At 61.3% G+C, this 14,601-nt stretch overlaps 1 protein-coding gene across 10 annotated transcripts in view; it reads left to right on the top strand.

Moving 5' to 3' along the window:
• The first annotated feature begins 344 nt into the window (after nt 1-344).
• Nucleotides 345-14,601, top strand: part of BIN1 (bridging integrator 1) — a 55,710-nt gene continuing 41,453 nt past the window's right edge. For 3 of the 10 annotated variants that reach the window (XM_061135768.1, XM_061135769.1, XM_061135764.1), the window contains exon 1: nt 348-544. In XM_061135768.1, the coding sequence (XP_060991751.1) occupies nt 461-544 (84 nt within the window). In that variant the 5' untranslated portion in view covers nt 348-460. Of the gene's footprint in view, nt 545-14,601 lie in introns of all 10 variants that reach the window. The other 7 variants (XM_061135772.1, XM_061135767.1, XM_061135770.1 and 4 more) reach the window with 5 other exon arrangements.

Genomic DNA, 14,601 nt, shown 5'->3' on the forward strand with positions numbered 1-14,601 from the left:
GGAGGGATCTATCTGGGTTGAAAGAAGGGCTCGCGGCGGCGTCGGACCCGGGGCGGTCGTACTAGTTCCCGCCCCGGGGCGGTGTCAGCGAAGTGTCCTGGGAGTCTGGCCAGCCACTGTAGCCGCGGCGACGGTGGGCGCCGCTCCCTCCCCGCCGGATGACCGGTTCTGGCCTCCGGGGAGGCCCTTTAAAAGGCGGTGTCTTGTCCGGAGGGGGCGGGCGGGGGGCGCTGACCGCCACCCGAGGCCCGGCCCCTCCTCTCTCCCTCCCCCTCCCTCCCTCCCTCCCTCCGTCCGTCCCTCCCTCGGTCCCCGCGTCGCTCGCTCGCTCGCTCGCCGGGCGCACGCTCCGCCTCCGCCAGTCGGCTCGGCGGTCTAGTGCGCGGCGTGGAGCGGGAGCCCGGGGCCGGGGCTGGGGGCTGGGAGATCCGCGCCCGCCACCGGGCAAGCCTGAGCCGCAATGGCTGAGATGGGCAGCAAGGGGGTGACGGCGGGGAAGATCGCCAGCAACGTGCAGAAGAAGCTCACTCGGGCGCAGGAGAAGGTGAGCGAGCCCGAGCCCCTGCCCCCGCGCCGCCTGGACACCTGTCCCCTGCCCCCGCGCCGGGGGCTGGTCCTCGTCCGCGGCCGGGCGCTGTCACCTCCAGACGAGGGCTGCCGAGGACCTTCGGGGGTCCACAGGCTGCGCGCCGCGGCGCTCTGGGTGTCCTCCCGCGCCCGCGTCCTCCGTCTCTTCCCCCCGGCGGGGGCAGGAGAGGGCGCAGCTGTCTCTACCCCCTCCCCCTCCCCCTCCCCCGTAGCTCCAGCCGCTTTGCATCGTCGCTGCTTCTCTGCAGCGGAGAGGCGGCCCCGGCTCTCGGGGCGCGAGGTCCCGGCTAACCCGGCCTGGAGGCCGAGGCCGGGAGGCCGGGAGGCGAGGTGGCGCTCCGAGCCCTCCCCGCGGGCGGGGCCGGCGCCAGCCGGGAGGGCGTCTGCCCCTTGTCCCCAGGGTCGCTTAGATCCGGGATTCCCGAGGCTGTCCCTCTGCTAGCGAGTGCCGGCGCGTCGGCTCCAGGCCTCCGAGCGTTTCCTGCGCCCGCCGTGCCCTCCTCTCCACCCGCCTCTCCACCTTCTGTCCCCGCGGGCTGAGGGAGCGGTCAGGTTTCCTTTCACCAGGGGTGCCCGCGGCCTGGAAGCTCCGGTCCGGCTTCCGCGGGAGGGGAGGGCTGCGGGCCCCTCGGGAAGTGCCCTCGCTCGAGAAGGGGCTTCGCATTTCCGGCGGCCGAGGTGAGGGTGGCGGCTCTGGCTTGGGGAGCCCGCGGCCGGGTGGGGAGCCAGCCGGAGCGGAGAAGGCGCGGCAGGCCGCCGCAGGAAACGCGACCCCTCGGCCGGGAGAGCCCCTGGCCGTAGGCTGGGGGATGGAGCGGGGCTTCCCGTGGCAACCTGGCGGTGCAGGAAATGCAGGGCTTGGGGGCGGGGGTCCGCGCGCCGCCGGCCTTCCATCCCCAGCCACCTCTGGTTTATTGAATCGGATCGCGCCAGTTGCTGACGCCACTTCCCCTGCCGACTCCGACTCTGAAATCTGAGATCGCAGAATCTGTGATCTTACCAGGGTGGCCCCCCTCAGCGCCCCCCGGCCGGGTCTGTCCCCTCTCTCGCCCGACGCACGGCCGGGTGGGAACCGGGAGACCGGCCGGCCTTCCCCCGCCTGGCTGTGGCTGTTTATAAACAATGACTTTTGCAGCTGAGACCTGCGGGCTCCCTAAGGATGCAGCCACGTGATCGTCGTGGGTGGGGGGCGGCGGCGGCCGCTGGAGCTTCCCCGGCGCTTCCCTCAGAGTCTGCAGCTCATTCCCGTGGTCCCGGGCTAAGGAGGTGATGGGTCGTGTGGAGGGAAGGGCCCTCAACCAGACTCCAGATCTGGCCTGCCCCAGCTGTCCTCCTCCCCTCCCCAGGGCGGGAGGAGGGATTAGAGCCCCACAGATAGCTGGCTGGAGGCTGGGACGGCTTCAGTTGCCCAGATTGGGGGTGGGGGGCAGATGCTGCTGCTCTGACTCCCTCCTTCCCACCCCCCTCCCCCCATGACTGGCTAATCCGTTTAGGTGCCTGGGTCTAAGCCTGCTTCCTGCACCTAAGGGGCTGAGGAGGATGGACGGGAAGCTGAGGGAGGCTGAGACAATTTCCTTGCCCCCATTCCAGTGATGTCCGGGCCTTCCCTTTGGTCTTGCTGTGTCCCCTTTGCCCTACTTGTCTTGTTTCTGCAGCAGCATCTTTCAGTGATTTCAGGGGGGCAGGCCTGGGCCATATCCCCTCTGGGTGTGTGGCGACATGTTTCCACTAACCCCCCTGAGCTGCCTCCCCTCCCTCATTAGCCTCTGTCCTGTGGCCTTGGGCGGTTGGCTGACAGCTGCTCAGCTGTAGATACTGGCCTTGGCCAAGGGCTGGCCCTGCCCGAGCCTGGGCCTCGTGGGACTGGACTTGCTTAGCGCTGTGGCTGTTCTCTGCCTGGTGGGCTCTGGCTGGGGACACCCTCCCCTCCAGAAGCCAGAGCAGCAGCACAGGCATCCTGGCTGAGTCTGGAAAAGTAGCCTCCCCTGTTGGTCCAGGAAGCCGGGTGCCTCGACCCCCCCACCGGTCTCTCCCCTCTGCCCTTCAGAGGCTCAGTCTGTGTGGAAGCCTGGCTGCTGCTGGCCTGGCTGCCTCCTCGGCGCCTTCTGGTGGTCTTCAGGGCCAAATCTAACTTGCATGGTCAGTGGTCTCATGGGCACCCCGCCCCCACCTTGCCTTGGTCAAATCTATGAGTAATGGGGCAATTCCAGTTGTCCCGTTGCCATGGCAGGGTATTTCCTGACCAGGGACGAACAGGAGCTTGGGTGGAGGGCCTAGGCAACATCCGCGTAGGAAGAAGGGCCCCATCTCTCCTTTTCCTCACCCTTGATTTCCCCCATCTCCTCTCAGCCCAATCCGCCAGGATTCAGAGGGGGACTTTGTGGGGGAGGAAAGCTTGCTTGCTGGCGCCTTTGGAACCAGCTATCCTTTCCCCCAGTTCAGTGAGTCCCTCAGGGGGCCTGCTGTTGCTCCTCCACCTGCCAGCCTCCAGCACTGGTCCAGGTGCTCCCTGGGGGCTGGGCAGATCCGTGTATGCACCCCACGTTCACCTGGCCCCAGCCAGTGCTGAGCGATGATTAGGAACAAACAGGGGAGTTTGGGGGCTTGGTGTGGGAGTCCTGATGCAGGCTCTGGGTGGGTGATTTGACCAGAGTGCTCCTCAGCCTTCCCTCATTCAGCAAATCCCACTAGGACTTGTGTGGAGCACCTGGGCCTGGCCGGGCCCGGGGTGCTGAGGGGAGCAGGGTGCACGTGGCTCTGGCCAGCAGGGAGCTAATTGTTGCTGTGAGGGCCTGTGGCCTCTGGCCCTGGTGTGACCACACTGGAGGGCTCCCTGGGGTCTGCCAGCCCAGCATGGCTCTGTCACAGCTGACCTCCCAGCCCCCAGCCACCCACAGGGTGCTCAGTACCCTGAGGTCATCTTCCCATCGCGCATTTGGCTTGTCGGACCCTCTATAAATGACTCTCTCCATTTTTGGGCCTCAGTAGGTGGCTGGGCAGAGTCAAGTTGGGGTGGAGCCTGGGTCAGATGACAGAGAGGATTAGGGATTGGCGGGCTGGGTCCTTGGTGGGGGGGGATGGGACAGTTGGGGAGAAGGGACAGCTGGGGTGGGGGTAGAATCTGGCCCGCTTGCCCCTGAGTTCCACTGCTCAGAAGTCCTCATGGGGCGTGTGCAAGGGAGGCCAGCCTATGCCGGAGGAGCCGGACCCATGAAGGGCGCAGGAAAGGAAGCTCCGCACCCCACCACCCCTCACTGCAGGCCCTGAGCTGCTGGGAGTGGGGAGGCCCGGCTTGGAGGCACAGGGCCCAGGGCTGTCTGTGGACCGGACAGCACTGGCGGGTCACAGCTGATTCTCCCTAGAGGGCAGGTGCAGTGGCAGTTATTTATAGGAACCCACACATGGCCATGATGGTGCCATTCTCATCTGGATGGTCAAGGTCTCCCACGCTGTAGCCACGGACCTCCTAGTAGGAGCCAGGCCTTTGCAACCAGTTCTTATGCTCAGAGTGGCCTTGAGAGGGGCCGGGCCACCCCGAAGGGCGGGGGGCAGGGAGCCCGCCCAGGTCTGAGGCTCCAGGCTGCAGTCAGTGACTCTTCCGCTCAGACCCTCCTGCGCTCCCCATCGGGGTGCCTCTCTCTCACCCCTGAGTGTCCTCTCCCGTGTCTACCCCCACGTCGGCTTTGCCTCCATCTCTCTGCCTTGATGCTCTTGTCTCTCTCCTCTGATCCTGTGTACGCTTTTCTGCACCTCTCCAGGCTCAGATCAGCTTCTCTCTGAACCCGAGTTATTTATGTAGTTGGTTCATCTTGCCAGTGCTGGAGGGAAGGCTCTCCAGCCAGGCGTCATCTCTGGGTGGAGTGTTTCTGGGGGCTCCGTGGACATTTGGCTGAGGTCCGTGGGTGTGGGGAAGTTGCAGGCATGGCCTCCAGACTTCCTGGGCCCCAACAGGCTGGGCTGGGCTGAGCCCAGGCGTGAGCTGAGGCTCTCCTCTGTCAAGGCTGTTGGTTCATGCAGGGCCCAAAGCAGACAGAGGCTGTTTTGCCCAGGTCGGCTGATGGGGCTGCCTGGGGCCCAGGGGGAGGGGGAGGGTGTTGGGGGTGGGGTGGGGGACAGCTGTGGGCCAGGGAGTGTGTGTGGACTGGGAGAGTGAGCTGCTGGTCACTGATGGAAGGTGTGGGGTATATCAGGAGGTGGCTGGGGGGTAGATTTGGGCTGGGTTTGATTGAATCTTGAACGCCGGTGGGATCTGTGAATCCCATTGCTTCTCAGAGAGACTGAGGCCTCAACTCTTCACGTCCTTCTTCTCAGATGACCCCTCTGGGTCCCCCTCTCAGCTTCCCTCTCTGGCATCACCCAGGCTCTTGCCCCTCCGCCCAGCTTGCCCCTGCCTTAGTCTGGCCTTGCCTGTACTTTTCCCCTGAGGCTCTAGAATCCCTGTGTCCTTCCCCACTGGGTCTTGGGGTGGGTATGTCAGGGACAGAGCCCAGGCATGGGCCGGGTAGGCAGGCAGCAGTGGCGGAGGGCTCCTAGCTCCTCCGAGCAGCCGGGACCTTGGGCAAGTTTCAGGACCCTCCTCAGTGTGGTTTCTTCGGTGTGAGATGGGGTAACAATGGTCCCCTTCCCACGCCTGTTGTGGAGAGGAGGGCCCTGGACAACAGTCAGCCACAGACCAAGTCTCAGTGGGTAGAGCCGCAGCATGGCCCAGAGGCCTCCCTTCCCCCGGCCCTCCTCCCGGCTCTTCTCCCTGCAGTGTCCATTACAGGCCCCTGCAGACAGCTAATCCCTGCTGGGCCCTGGATGGATCAGCCCAGGGTGATGTGTGTGCATGTGTGGGTGCCCATGTCTGTCTGTGTGTGTGCAGAGGGGCAGCATGTGATGGGGAAGGGAATCGCGCAGTTTTCCGGGTCAGGGTGGGAGTGGGCGTCTGGACTCATGTACATATAAATCCTGTGGCTCTGGGTAAGTGTCGCCCCCGTCCGCAGGCTTCCCTCTGACCATCAGGAAAATGATCACGGGGTTTACTTCTTCATTTACTTGGAAAACAAACACTGAACACCCACCGTGTACTGGGCACTGTGCAGCAGGGGGAGACAGGGCTAAACAAAGCCAAGTCCTCGCCTCCTGGAGCTGGTGCTCTCCCCTTCTCCCAGGGGGTAGGCAGTCAAGAAACGAAGCATGTGGTGGCAGGTAGATACAGGGCAGGGCAGCCTTTCCACAGTGGAATTTGATGGTTTAGAACGGTCTTTCCTGGGCACCCCAGGGCCAGTGTTCACACGGTGCAAGGGGTTGGTGGGAGTGTGTGTGCGTGCATGTGTGTGGGTGTGCGCTAAGCTGCTTCACTAGTGTCTGACTCTGTGTGACCCCATGGACTGTAGCACTAGGCTTTTCTGTTCATGGGTTTCTCCAGGCAAGAATACTGGAATGGGTTGCAATGCCCTCCTCCAGGGAATCTTCCTGACCCAGGATTTGAACCTGCGTCTCCTGCAGCTTCTGCATTGCAGGCAGATTCTTTACCGCTGAGCCACCAGGGAAGCCCCTGGTCAGGGGGGGGCTGAGCCAAAGCTTCTGGTCTCCAGGTGAGAGGGCACGTGGGGGACCAGGGCTTCCTGTTGGATGTCACCCTGGTAGGTCACCCACACGTAAGCTCCTTTTTTGGCAAGTCTCCCTTTGGGATTAAAAGTGCAAAGAAAAGGTCACTCGTGCTGAAACCACCCGGCAGGGCATTGACAATACAGGCCAGGGCAGCTTGGTGGTTGTAAGAGGGGAGATAGGAGGGGACAATAAAAGAGAAGGGGGAGGCCCCAAAGATGGCCCAGGCTGTGGAGGACCACTTAGAAAATTTTCACATCAAGCAGCAACTCAAGGTAGTAACAACTATTCAGTTTCTAGAGAGCGGGGCTTGAATCCCTCCCCACAAGCTACTACACTTGGGCAGGTTGCGCTGACCTCTCTGAGCCTCACTTTCCTCACCTGAAGTCAGTGGTGTGAACCACAGAGGATACTGTGAGATTAAATAGACCCAAGCAAAGGGCAGGGCTGGTGGTTCCTGTGCCGGGAACTGGCTTGCACCCTGGGCTTCTGGGGCCTCCCCAAAGGTGTTGCCAGCTCACAGAGAGGCCACATGGTTCTGGCCTGGGCAGCGAAGCTGGCTTAGTGCCAAGGGCTGGCAGGGGTCAGGGCTGGGGAATTGAGAAGAGAAAGACAGGCTCTTCCTGCTCTGAGGGAAGCCTTTATCAAATATTGACTTTCAAATAGCCTGATTTTCTTGCAGACCTGCTGAGTGCCAGATGCTTGGTGAGAATTCTCATCCCCACTGCAGCCTGGGATGTCATCTTGATTCCCATTTGGCAGATGAAGAGGCTGAGGCTCAGAGCAGTGGTGTCACTTGCCCATGGGCTGCTCTTGTCCACTGTCTAGGAAGTTACGTCTCCCTTGGTGACTAGGCCCTCAGGCTGGGGGAAAGCCCGGAGACATGCACTGCAACTAAGACGTGGATCTCCACCCAGGAGGCGGGGTGAGGAGTGTCAGCTGATAGATTTGGGTCCCAAGACCTTCTCCCCCATTAAATGAGGTCTGAGGCTGCTTGTCTGTCCCTGGGTCCCCACCTGGCGTCAAAGTTTATACTTTAGAATGTGCTCTTTCTGTTTGGACGTATTTGGTAGGCCTTGGGTGCTAGCGGTGGAGAATCTGCCTGCCAGACATAAGAGACACAGGTTCGATCCCTGACTCAGGAAGATCCCCTGGAGAAGGAAATGGTAACCCACTCCTGTTTTCTTGCCTGGAGAATCCCATGGACAGAGGAGCCTGACCGGCTATGGTCCATAGGGTCACAGAGTCGGACATGACTAAATTGACTTAGGACAGATGGACGAGGTGAGGGGACAGCCTGGGGTTTCGTGAGGCAAGTCTAGGGATGGGAGTTCCTGCAATGAGGACAAATGGTGGTGTGTGTCTGTGTGTTTTCCCAGATATGAAGGCTGTGTCTACTCAATATAAAGGAACACACTTTATCCTGAGATTGTATCTACTTTTGTTTATATTTTTGCAACAGTGTTTCTCTCATGAAATGATGGTACTACTGTTTCCTATGTTCTTGGGGAGGAAATAGTCTCCATGTTGATCCCTGTCCTGGCCCAGCTGAGATTTTCCTGGTGTGGAATCTAAATGTCTGGGGCCCCCTGCCCTGGGGCAGTTTGCTGCCTCCCCTGTTGCCAGGAGTCGGGGTGGGTTGGCTGTTCTCGTCCACGCTTGAAGCTCGGCAGTGGTGGCCTGGGGCAAGCCCCTGGAATATCTGCTCCACGTGGCTGGGTGCTGTCTGCTGCAGTCACTACGGTGCCCCCAGCTGGGCACACAGTAGGTGCTCCGTGCATCCGTGTGCCTGGATGCCTGGATTCTTCAGGGGGATGGAGACAGGCTGATGGCTGGCAGAGGTCCTGGAGGCCGTGGGTTCAGGGGTAGGGTGGGAGGGGTAGGGGCGATGTGGCTGGAGGATTTCACGCCTCCAGCGAGCGCAAGGGTATCAGAGCCCTGGTCTTAAGGTCAGGTGTGGGGGGGCATATGATGGCCCCAGCACAGGCCATCCCCAGGGGCCTGGGCATCAAACCCAGAACTTTTTCCCGCATTAAAGTCTCAGGGCTGCGATGGTGCTGACCTGAGTCACGGGTTGCAGGGCTTGGGCCTAGATGCTGGCCTTCTCAGGAGTGGGCTGGGGCCCTGCTGGGGAGTCCTCCTTGACTTTAGGCCAGTTGCCAAAGAGAGGTTGGCCTGGGTCATCTCTTCCGATATGAGAAAACTCTGAGGTGACCGGGGTCCCAGAGCTCACTGACCTGAGGGTCTCTGTGATTTGCTGGCCCCAAGACTCACGGCCGTGCTCAGACCCCCTCGGCCTCTTGGACCTCGCCTTCGGGCCCAGGCTGTGACCCAGGTCCCAGGGCCACCATAGATGGGGTAGGAGCGAGCCCACAGCTTGGATGGAAGGTGGGGGTTGGAGCCTGGTGATGGGGTGTGGCCTCGTGCTGTCCTTGGGCAGGGGCATGCGTGTCCCCCTATGCTGTGCCCAGGGGCGCAGACAGCAACGAATCTGCCTGCAATGCAGGAGACCCAGGTTCGATCCCTGAGTTGGGACAGTCCCCTGGAGAAGGGCGTGGCAACTCACTCAAGTATTTCTGCCTGGAGAATCCAATGGACAGAGGAGCCTGGTGGGCTACAGTCCACGGGCTGCAAAGAGTTGGACACGGCTGAGTGACTACCACATGCTGTGTGTGCCCAAGCCTGCGGTGACGGGCTGGGCCCCTGCTGCTGGCCCCGCTCAGTGGATGGGGGGCTCGGCGGGTGGGTGGCGAGTTGTAGACACCCCTGCCTGTGCAGTGTGAAGGCTGCTGCAGGGTGGGAGCTGAGCCCCGGCGGCTGAGGAGTGAGTGGGTGGCAGCCGGGCAGGCAGCAACCACCAGCCGCCGATGCAGTGCTGGGGGCGGGACTCGCCACTGTTGTCACTGCCGGCTGGGCTGGGGCTCTCAGGGCCCCTGCAAGGCCTGCCTGCCCCATCCTGGAGCCCCCAGGGCACCTTCCTGGGGATACTTATGCTGCTCCTTGCTTCAGCTCCTGGTGTGGAAGCCGCTTCTCTCCCCTTGTCATTCTCTGGTTCACGGCCTGCCCGCTGTGGGCCAGGATGTGAGGTCTGAGGGCACTCAGAGAGGAGAACCAGCCGTGCCCTCAGGGAGCGCCCAGTCCCACTCTCCGTGCCCATCGCAGCCCTGGGGAGAGGTGGGGGAAGGGCACCACAGCCTCCCATAAGGCATGGGCAGTCAGGAAAGACTGCTCGGAGGAAGTGGCCTGCCCTCCTGAGGCAGCCAGAATCCAGCTGTGCCTGGGAAGGCATGGGGGCTCCGGGGCAGGGCTGGCGTCCTGGAGTCCTCTACGTCGGGGCTGGGGTCGTGGCCTTCCCCGAAGGCTGCTCTGCATCCTGTGTTCCCTCCCGTGGCGTGCAGACCTGCCCGTCTGTGTTTCAGGGCCCCAAGGTGGCACCATGGAGGGGATGATACTGCTAAGCTTGCGGAGCTCGACAGCTGCGAGGGGCCAGTGGGTCAGCGCACCCCCGGTGCCAGGCACCCCACTGCATTCACCTTTCGAGACCAGACCAGGTGGCCAAGTGGAGGCCCCCTTGGTCCTGGATCAGAGCCGGGGTGGGTCCTCAGGGGGTGAGGGGTCATGCCCGCTGGTTGGGATCCTGGCTGTGAGTGCAGATGGCCAGGTGAGGAGTGGACGACAGTAATGTCGCATTGTGTGGATGAGGCTCAGGACGAGCGGCTGGCTGGTGAGGGGTCCGGGTTTCCACCCAGGCCTGTGCCTGTGGAGCCGGAAGGGGGCTGGAGTGAGCCGAGAGCCTCGCCAGCCCTTTTTCCAACAGCTGCTGCTGCTTTCTTTGGACCCTCGCTCAGCTCAGCCTCTCCCCGGGACTACAGCCAACGTGCTGGAGCCCTGGGCGGGCCTGGGCTCGGCAGTGGGCACTGGGGACAGACCCGGCCCCGGGAGGGCGGGGCCGGCAGAGACCCTCTAGGGGACCCCTGTTGCTCCCTCTCCGGCCCCATGTGGCCACCCCCCACCCCCCGACATTTTCTGCTCTGAGACAGAGTCACCTCTCTCAAGACATGCCCTCCAGCTTGTCAACAACTACCTTGGGACCAGACGTGGGTGATAAAGTGGACGAAGACGCTGACCTGAGTTGGGCCTCTGGGAGGTGGGCAAGAGTCGAGGAGAGAGATTGAACACGGGAAGGGGAAGAAGGAGGTTGATCCCAGTGACTACCCACCCGCTCTGGGGTCCTGGGCAAGTCATGCCTTCTCTGAGCCCACCTTTCTTCCTCTGTAAACGGGAACGGGGGTTCCTGCCCTTGGACTTGTGCTGAGAGTCCAGGAGGATGTGATATGATCAGGACCTGCTGGGGTGGACACACAGGTTCTGTTCCAGGGAGCCTCTTGGGGAGCCCCTGGGAGCCCACAAGTAGGGACTGTTCTGGCTTTTGTGTTCTGAGCTGTCTCTCTCTGCTGATGCCCAGATTCTCGAAGTTGAACTGCAGGGCGGGTTTTGTTCCCTTTTTCCCTGTAGAGTCTGGAAACGCTAAATTGGGAGGGCTGGTGTCGTCTCCCACAGGAGGGAGGCCAAAGTGTCCCCTGATCCAGAGCTTGATTGAATGGGTTAGGGCAGGAGGAGGGCAGCAGTTCCAGGTGGGCTGGGTTGAGGGGTCTCCCATCCCTCATTCATTCATTCATTTGAGGAACCAGATGTGCAGCTAAAAGAGACCTGGGTTGAAGCCTGGCTTGGCCGCCGAGCCTCAGTTGCTCATTTAGGAACTGGGAAGCATGAGATTCCCCTGGCAGAACAGAGTTCTACTGGGTCCAGCTGGGTCTGGGTGATTCTGGAAGGGAGGACAGGCAAGCATCTCTGCGGCCTTTCATTAGTTTACTCAGAACCCTCCCACCTGCCATTTTTCGTTTGTTCTTCTCCGTGACCAGTGCGATCGGCAGGACTGGATTATGGTCCCACTTGGGAGGTGAGAACACTGGAGCTCAAGGAAGCCCTGAGATTTTTTCCCCCCTTCTGTTCTCCGAGGGCCCCAGGCTGGCCTTTCCTGGGAGCTACCACCCCCATCCCTGAATGGGGGAGAAGGTGGTTGGAGGATGCTGGAAATAGACTATTGTAGTGCATATATAAATGCCGAAGTGTTTTCAAATGAAAGCCAATGTGTGGGGGCTGCCTTTGTGGGGCAAACACCTGGGGGAAGGGGTGTGTGTGTAGTTGGGGAGGAGGCTGACACAATGGAGCAGAAGGTGACCCTGAAGAAAAGCCACCTTGGAGCTTTTCACAGGGCCCCTGGTTCCCCTGTGACTCCACCATGGTGGTGGGGGAACCTGGTTTCACAGAGCAGTCACGGGGATCCCAGAAGGTGAGCCTCAGATGTGGACAGGGCTGGCCTGACACAGCGCGCCTTACGGGGCCTCAGTAGGAAGAGTCCTGGGCACAGATGCCAGTGATGTACCGGGCACACATTTGGGCAGGGTGCGTCAGTGGGCGTGGGCACCCAGGCCGGGGGAAGGAGGGGACACCTGAGGAGGAATTAAGGGTCAGGAATACAAGTTGAATCTTGATCTGAACTGAGAAACAGAATCCGCAATTAATCGGCTGCATTTGCTGAACCTGGGGCGAGATGGCAATGTTCTCCTGAAATATAATTTCAGCCAGGAGGGTGTGTGTGTGTGTGTGTGTGTGTGTGTGTCCACCATGGACAGCCAGGAGGGTGTGTGTGTGTGTGTCTGTGTGTGTGTGTGTCCACCATGGGGCAGACTGTGGGGCAGTCTGATCTGGAAGTGGGCCTGGCTGAGCTGGACTGTCACCATCTGCCCGAGTTTACCAGCCCAGGCCTCCTGGTGGAGTGGACCGTGGACCACTGCTGAGAGGGGTCAGGGCCCTTCCTGTGGGCCGGGGGTGGTGCTGCCCTGGATCTGGTGGGCCAGGTGGGGGCCGGCCTGGTGCCACAGCAGGGACGCTGGCCCGAGGTGTGAGTGCTGGGCTGCCTGGCCTGCGGGAGAGCTGAGTCAGCCCCGCGGGAAGCCCGTGGTCAGCAGCGGGACAGAAGCCGGTGCCTGCGTCCCGACTTGAGTCACTGCACTCTCGGGTCACCCTGTCCTGCTGCGTGCGCAGAGGGACCAGGGGAGGCCTCCCCACATCCTGCAGCCGGCGCAGGGCTCTTCTGAGCCAGGTGGTTGGTGAGGGGGGCTAGGGGTGTGGGGCAGCTCTCAGCGCCCTGGAGACCCAGGATCGTTGCTTCTGATCCCCTCCCCTCCCTTCTGCTGGGGACTTGGGTCACTTGCTTGACCTTCTCATTTCAATTTGCTCCTCCGTAAAACGGGGGTGAGTGCCCCCTGCTAGGCCCAAGTCTCGGATGGTGGATCCTGCACCTAAGTGCACACAGTGGGCCCTAGTGCAGCATCAGTTGGGGTGTGGGGCTTCTGTGCCCCAGGGATGGGAAAGCCTTGGCAGAGTATCTCGCAGTGTGGCAAGGTGGAAAGCCCCTGTTCAGATCCCAGCTCTGCTCCTTCCAAGGCCTTGACTTTGGGCAAGTTACTTGTCCCCTCTGAGCCTCAGTGTTCTTGTATGTGAGGGTTTAATGGGGGGCCAGGTGCCTCCATTTCACACCTTAGGACACTGAAGTTTGGGATGGGGTATAAGGCGCCTTAGCGGGCATGGGGCTCTCTGCTTGTGGGTCCTGTTAGACCTTCCTGCCCAAGTCTGGACCAGCTTTGGCCCGGCAGTGGCGGAGGTGTGCTGGCTCAGCTTGGGATCCAGATGGTGAGGCCATGGGGGAAGAGGAACGTGGGAGGGCCCGAGAGGGCCTGGCAGGGGCCAAGTGACACCGGGGACCCCTTCCCATCACACTCGGTGCCTGCCCCACCTGGCCCGACCTCCTCGTAGGCAGGAGGGGTCCCTCCCAGCTTTCAGATGCTCCATCAGTGTCCAGAGTCACACCTGGGCTGGCCAGGGACTGCCTCCTGGGACCTAGCCCTGGACACTCACCCCAAGCCACGCCCTGCTCCACTCTGCTCTGTTCTTTGGCACTTCCCTGTGATTTTGTCTTTTTTTTTAAAATTGGTAACTCTGGCACTTCAGCTTCCCCTTACTGTTGAACTGCGTTTCTTTTGGGAAAGAGGGCCCTGGGGAGGAAAGGGCCAGGTAAGTGGGAGCCCCTCGGCAGTAGGCCCAGAGGGTGAACTGGTGTTTGCTGTGATTTTGGGGGCCAGTGCTCTCTGGTGGGTGTGTGTGTGTGTGTGTGTGTGGGTGGGGGGTGGCCTCTGCTACCCCTCCCCATTCATGCTGCCTCATCTCTTCTCAGGGAGGGATGTGGTCTCACCCTGAGGACCTCTATAGATTGCAAGATAGACTCCAGGGCTGATGCTCGGCCTGTGTCCTGATAAGTCAGAGATAGGGGCCTTTTGTGTCCACCTGATCCTCACCTCCCCACTGTGAGGGTAGAGATGGGACCCTGAGTGGGGACTTGCCCAGGCTTCTGGCAGCCCCCTCATCATACTCCTGTCCACTGTGTGCTGATTTCCTGCGTCTGCTGGGCTGGGAGGACCAGGGCCTTCCCCTCAGGCCTCTCCTTGCCCACCATGTTTCTCTGCTCCACCCCAGCCCAAGAACAGTGGTGCAGGCTTAGCAGGAGAGAGCCCGGGAAAGCCCCCCTGGTCCCCTGCAGTCATTGCATCTGCCAGGGGCGGGGGCACCGCCCAGCTTCCCATCCCTTCTTGGCCTCTCTGGTTCCCTGTGCTCATCTTCACCCTTGCTTGGTCTATGCTCCCTCCCAGCCCCCTCCCAGCCTTCCTCCAGCTCCCCTGCCCCCAACCAGGGGAAAGCATTGGGATTGGCCTTGGGCTGGGAGAGGACCACCCTGTTCGGAACTGGTGAGAACTAGTGAGTCCCCACCCTTTGATCCACCAAATCTGCAAAGTGGAGCATCCTCACAGGTGCCGGGAACTTGGAATCAGCCCAGGGGCAGAGGTAGGGGAGCCCTGGGGCCGCCCCCTGGGCAGCCAAGGGCCTGGGAGTGACCACAGGACTGAGGGTGGGGAGGTGTGGGTGGGGTGCGTGACTGCACTCTCGCTTGGCAGGACTGGGTGGAACTATTTAAAGCTGACTCTGGGCATCAGCTCCTGTGAATGACACAAATAACAACAAAAACCAAAATAATAGCAATAATGTGTTGGGGGAAAAAATACCATGGGTTATGTTCTTTAGGTACTTGTTAATCATTCCAGGTTCACAGATGTGGCTATGGACGATTCCAAGTGACAAAATGAAGGAACAGCCTGGTTGCACATTAGGTCGAACAGACATAGGCAAAGGGCTGAGGGCATTTAGAGGACTGAGTGAGTTCATGTACCTGAGGTGACGTCAGGAAAGGCTGCCTGGAGGAGGTGACATGAGGGAGGTGACTTGGCCTGGCACCAGTAGGGAAGA

The sequence above is a fragment of the Dama dama genome, chromosome 33, assembly GCF_033118175.1.
Source record: "Dama dama isolate Ldn47 chromosome 33, ASM3311817v1, whole genome shotgun sequence".
Lineage (NCBI taxonomy): Eukaryota > Metazoa > Chordata > Mammalia > Artiodactyla > Cervidae > Dama > Dama dama.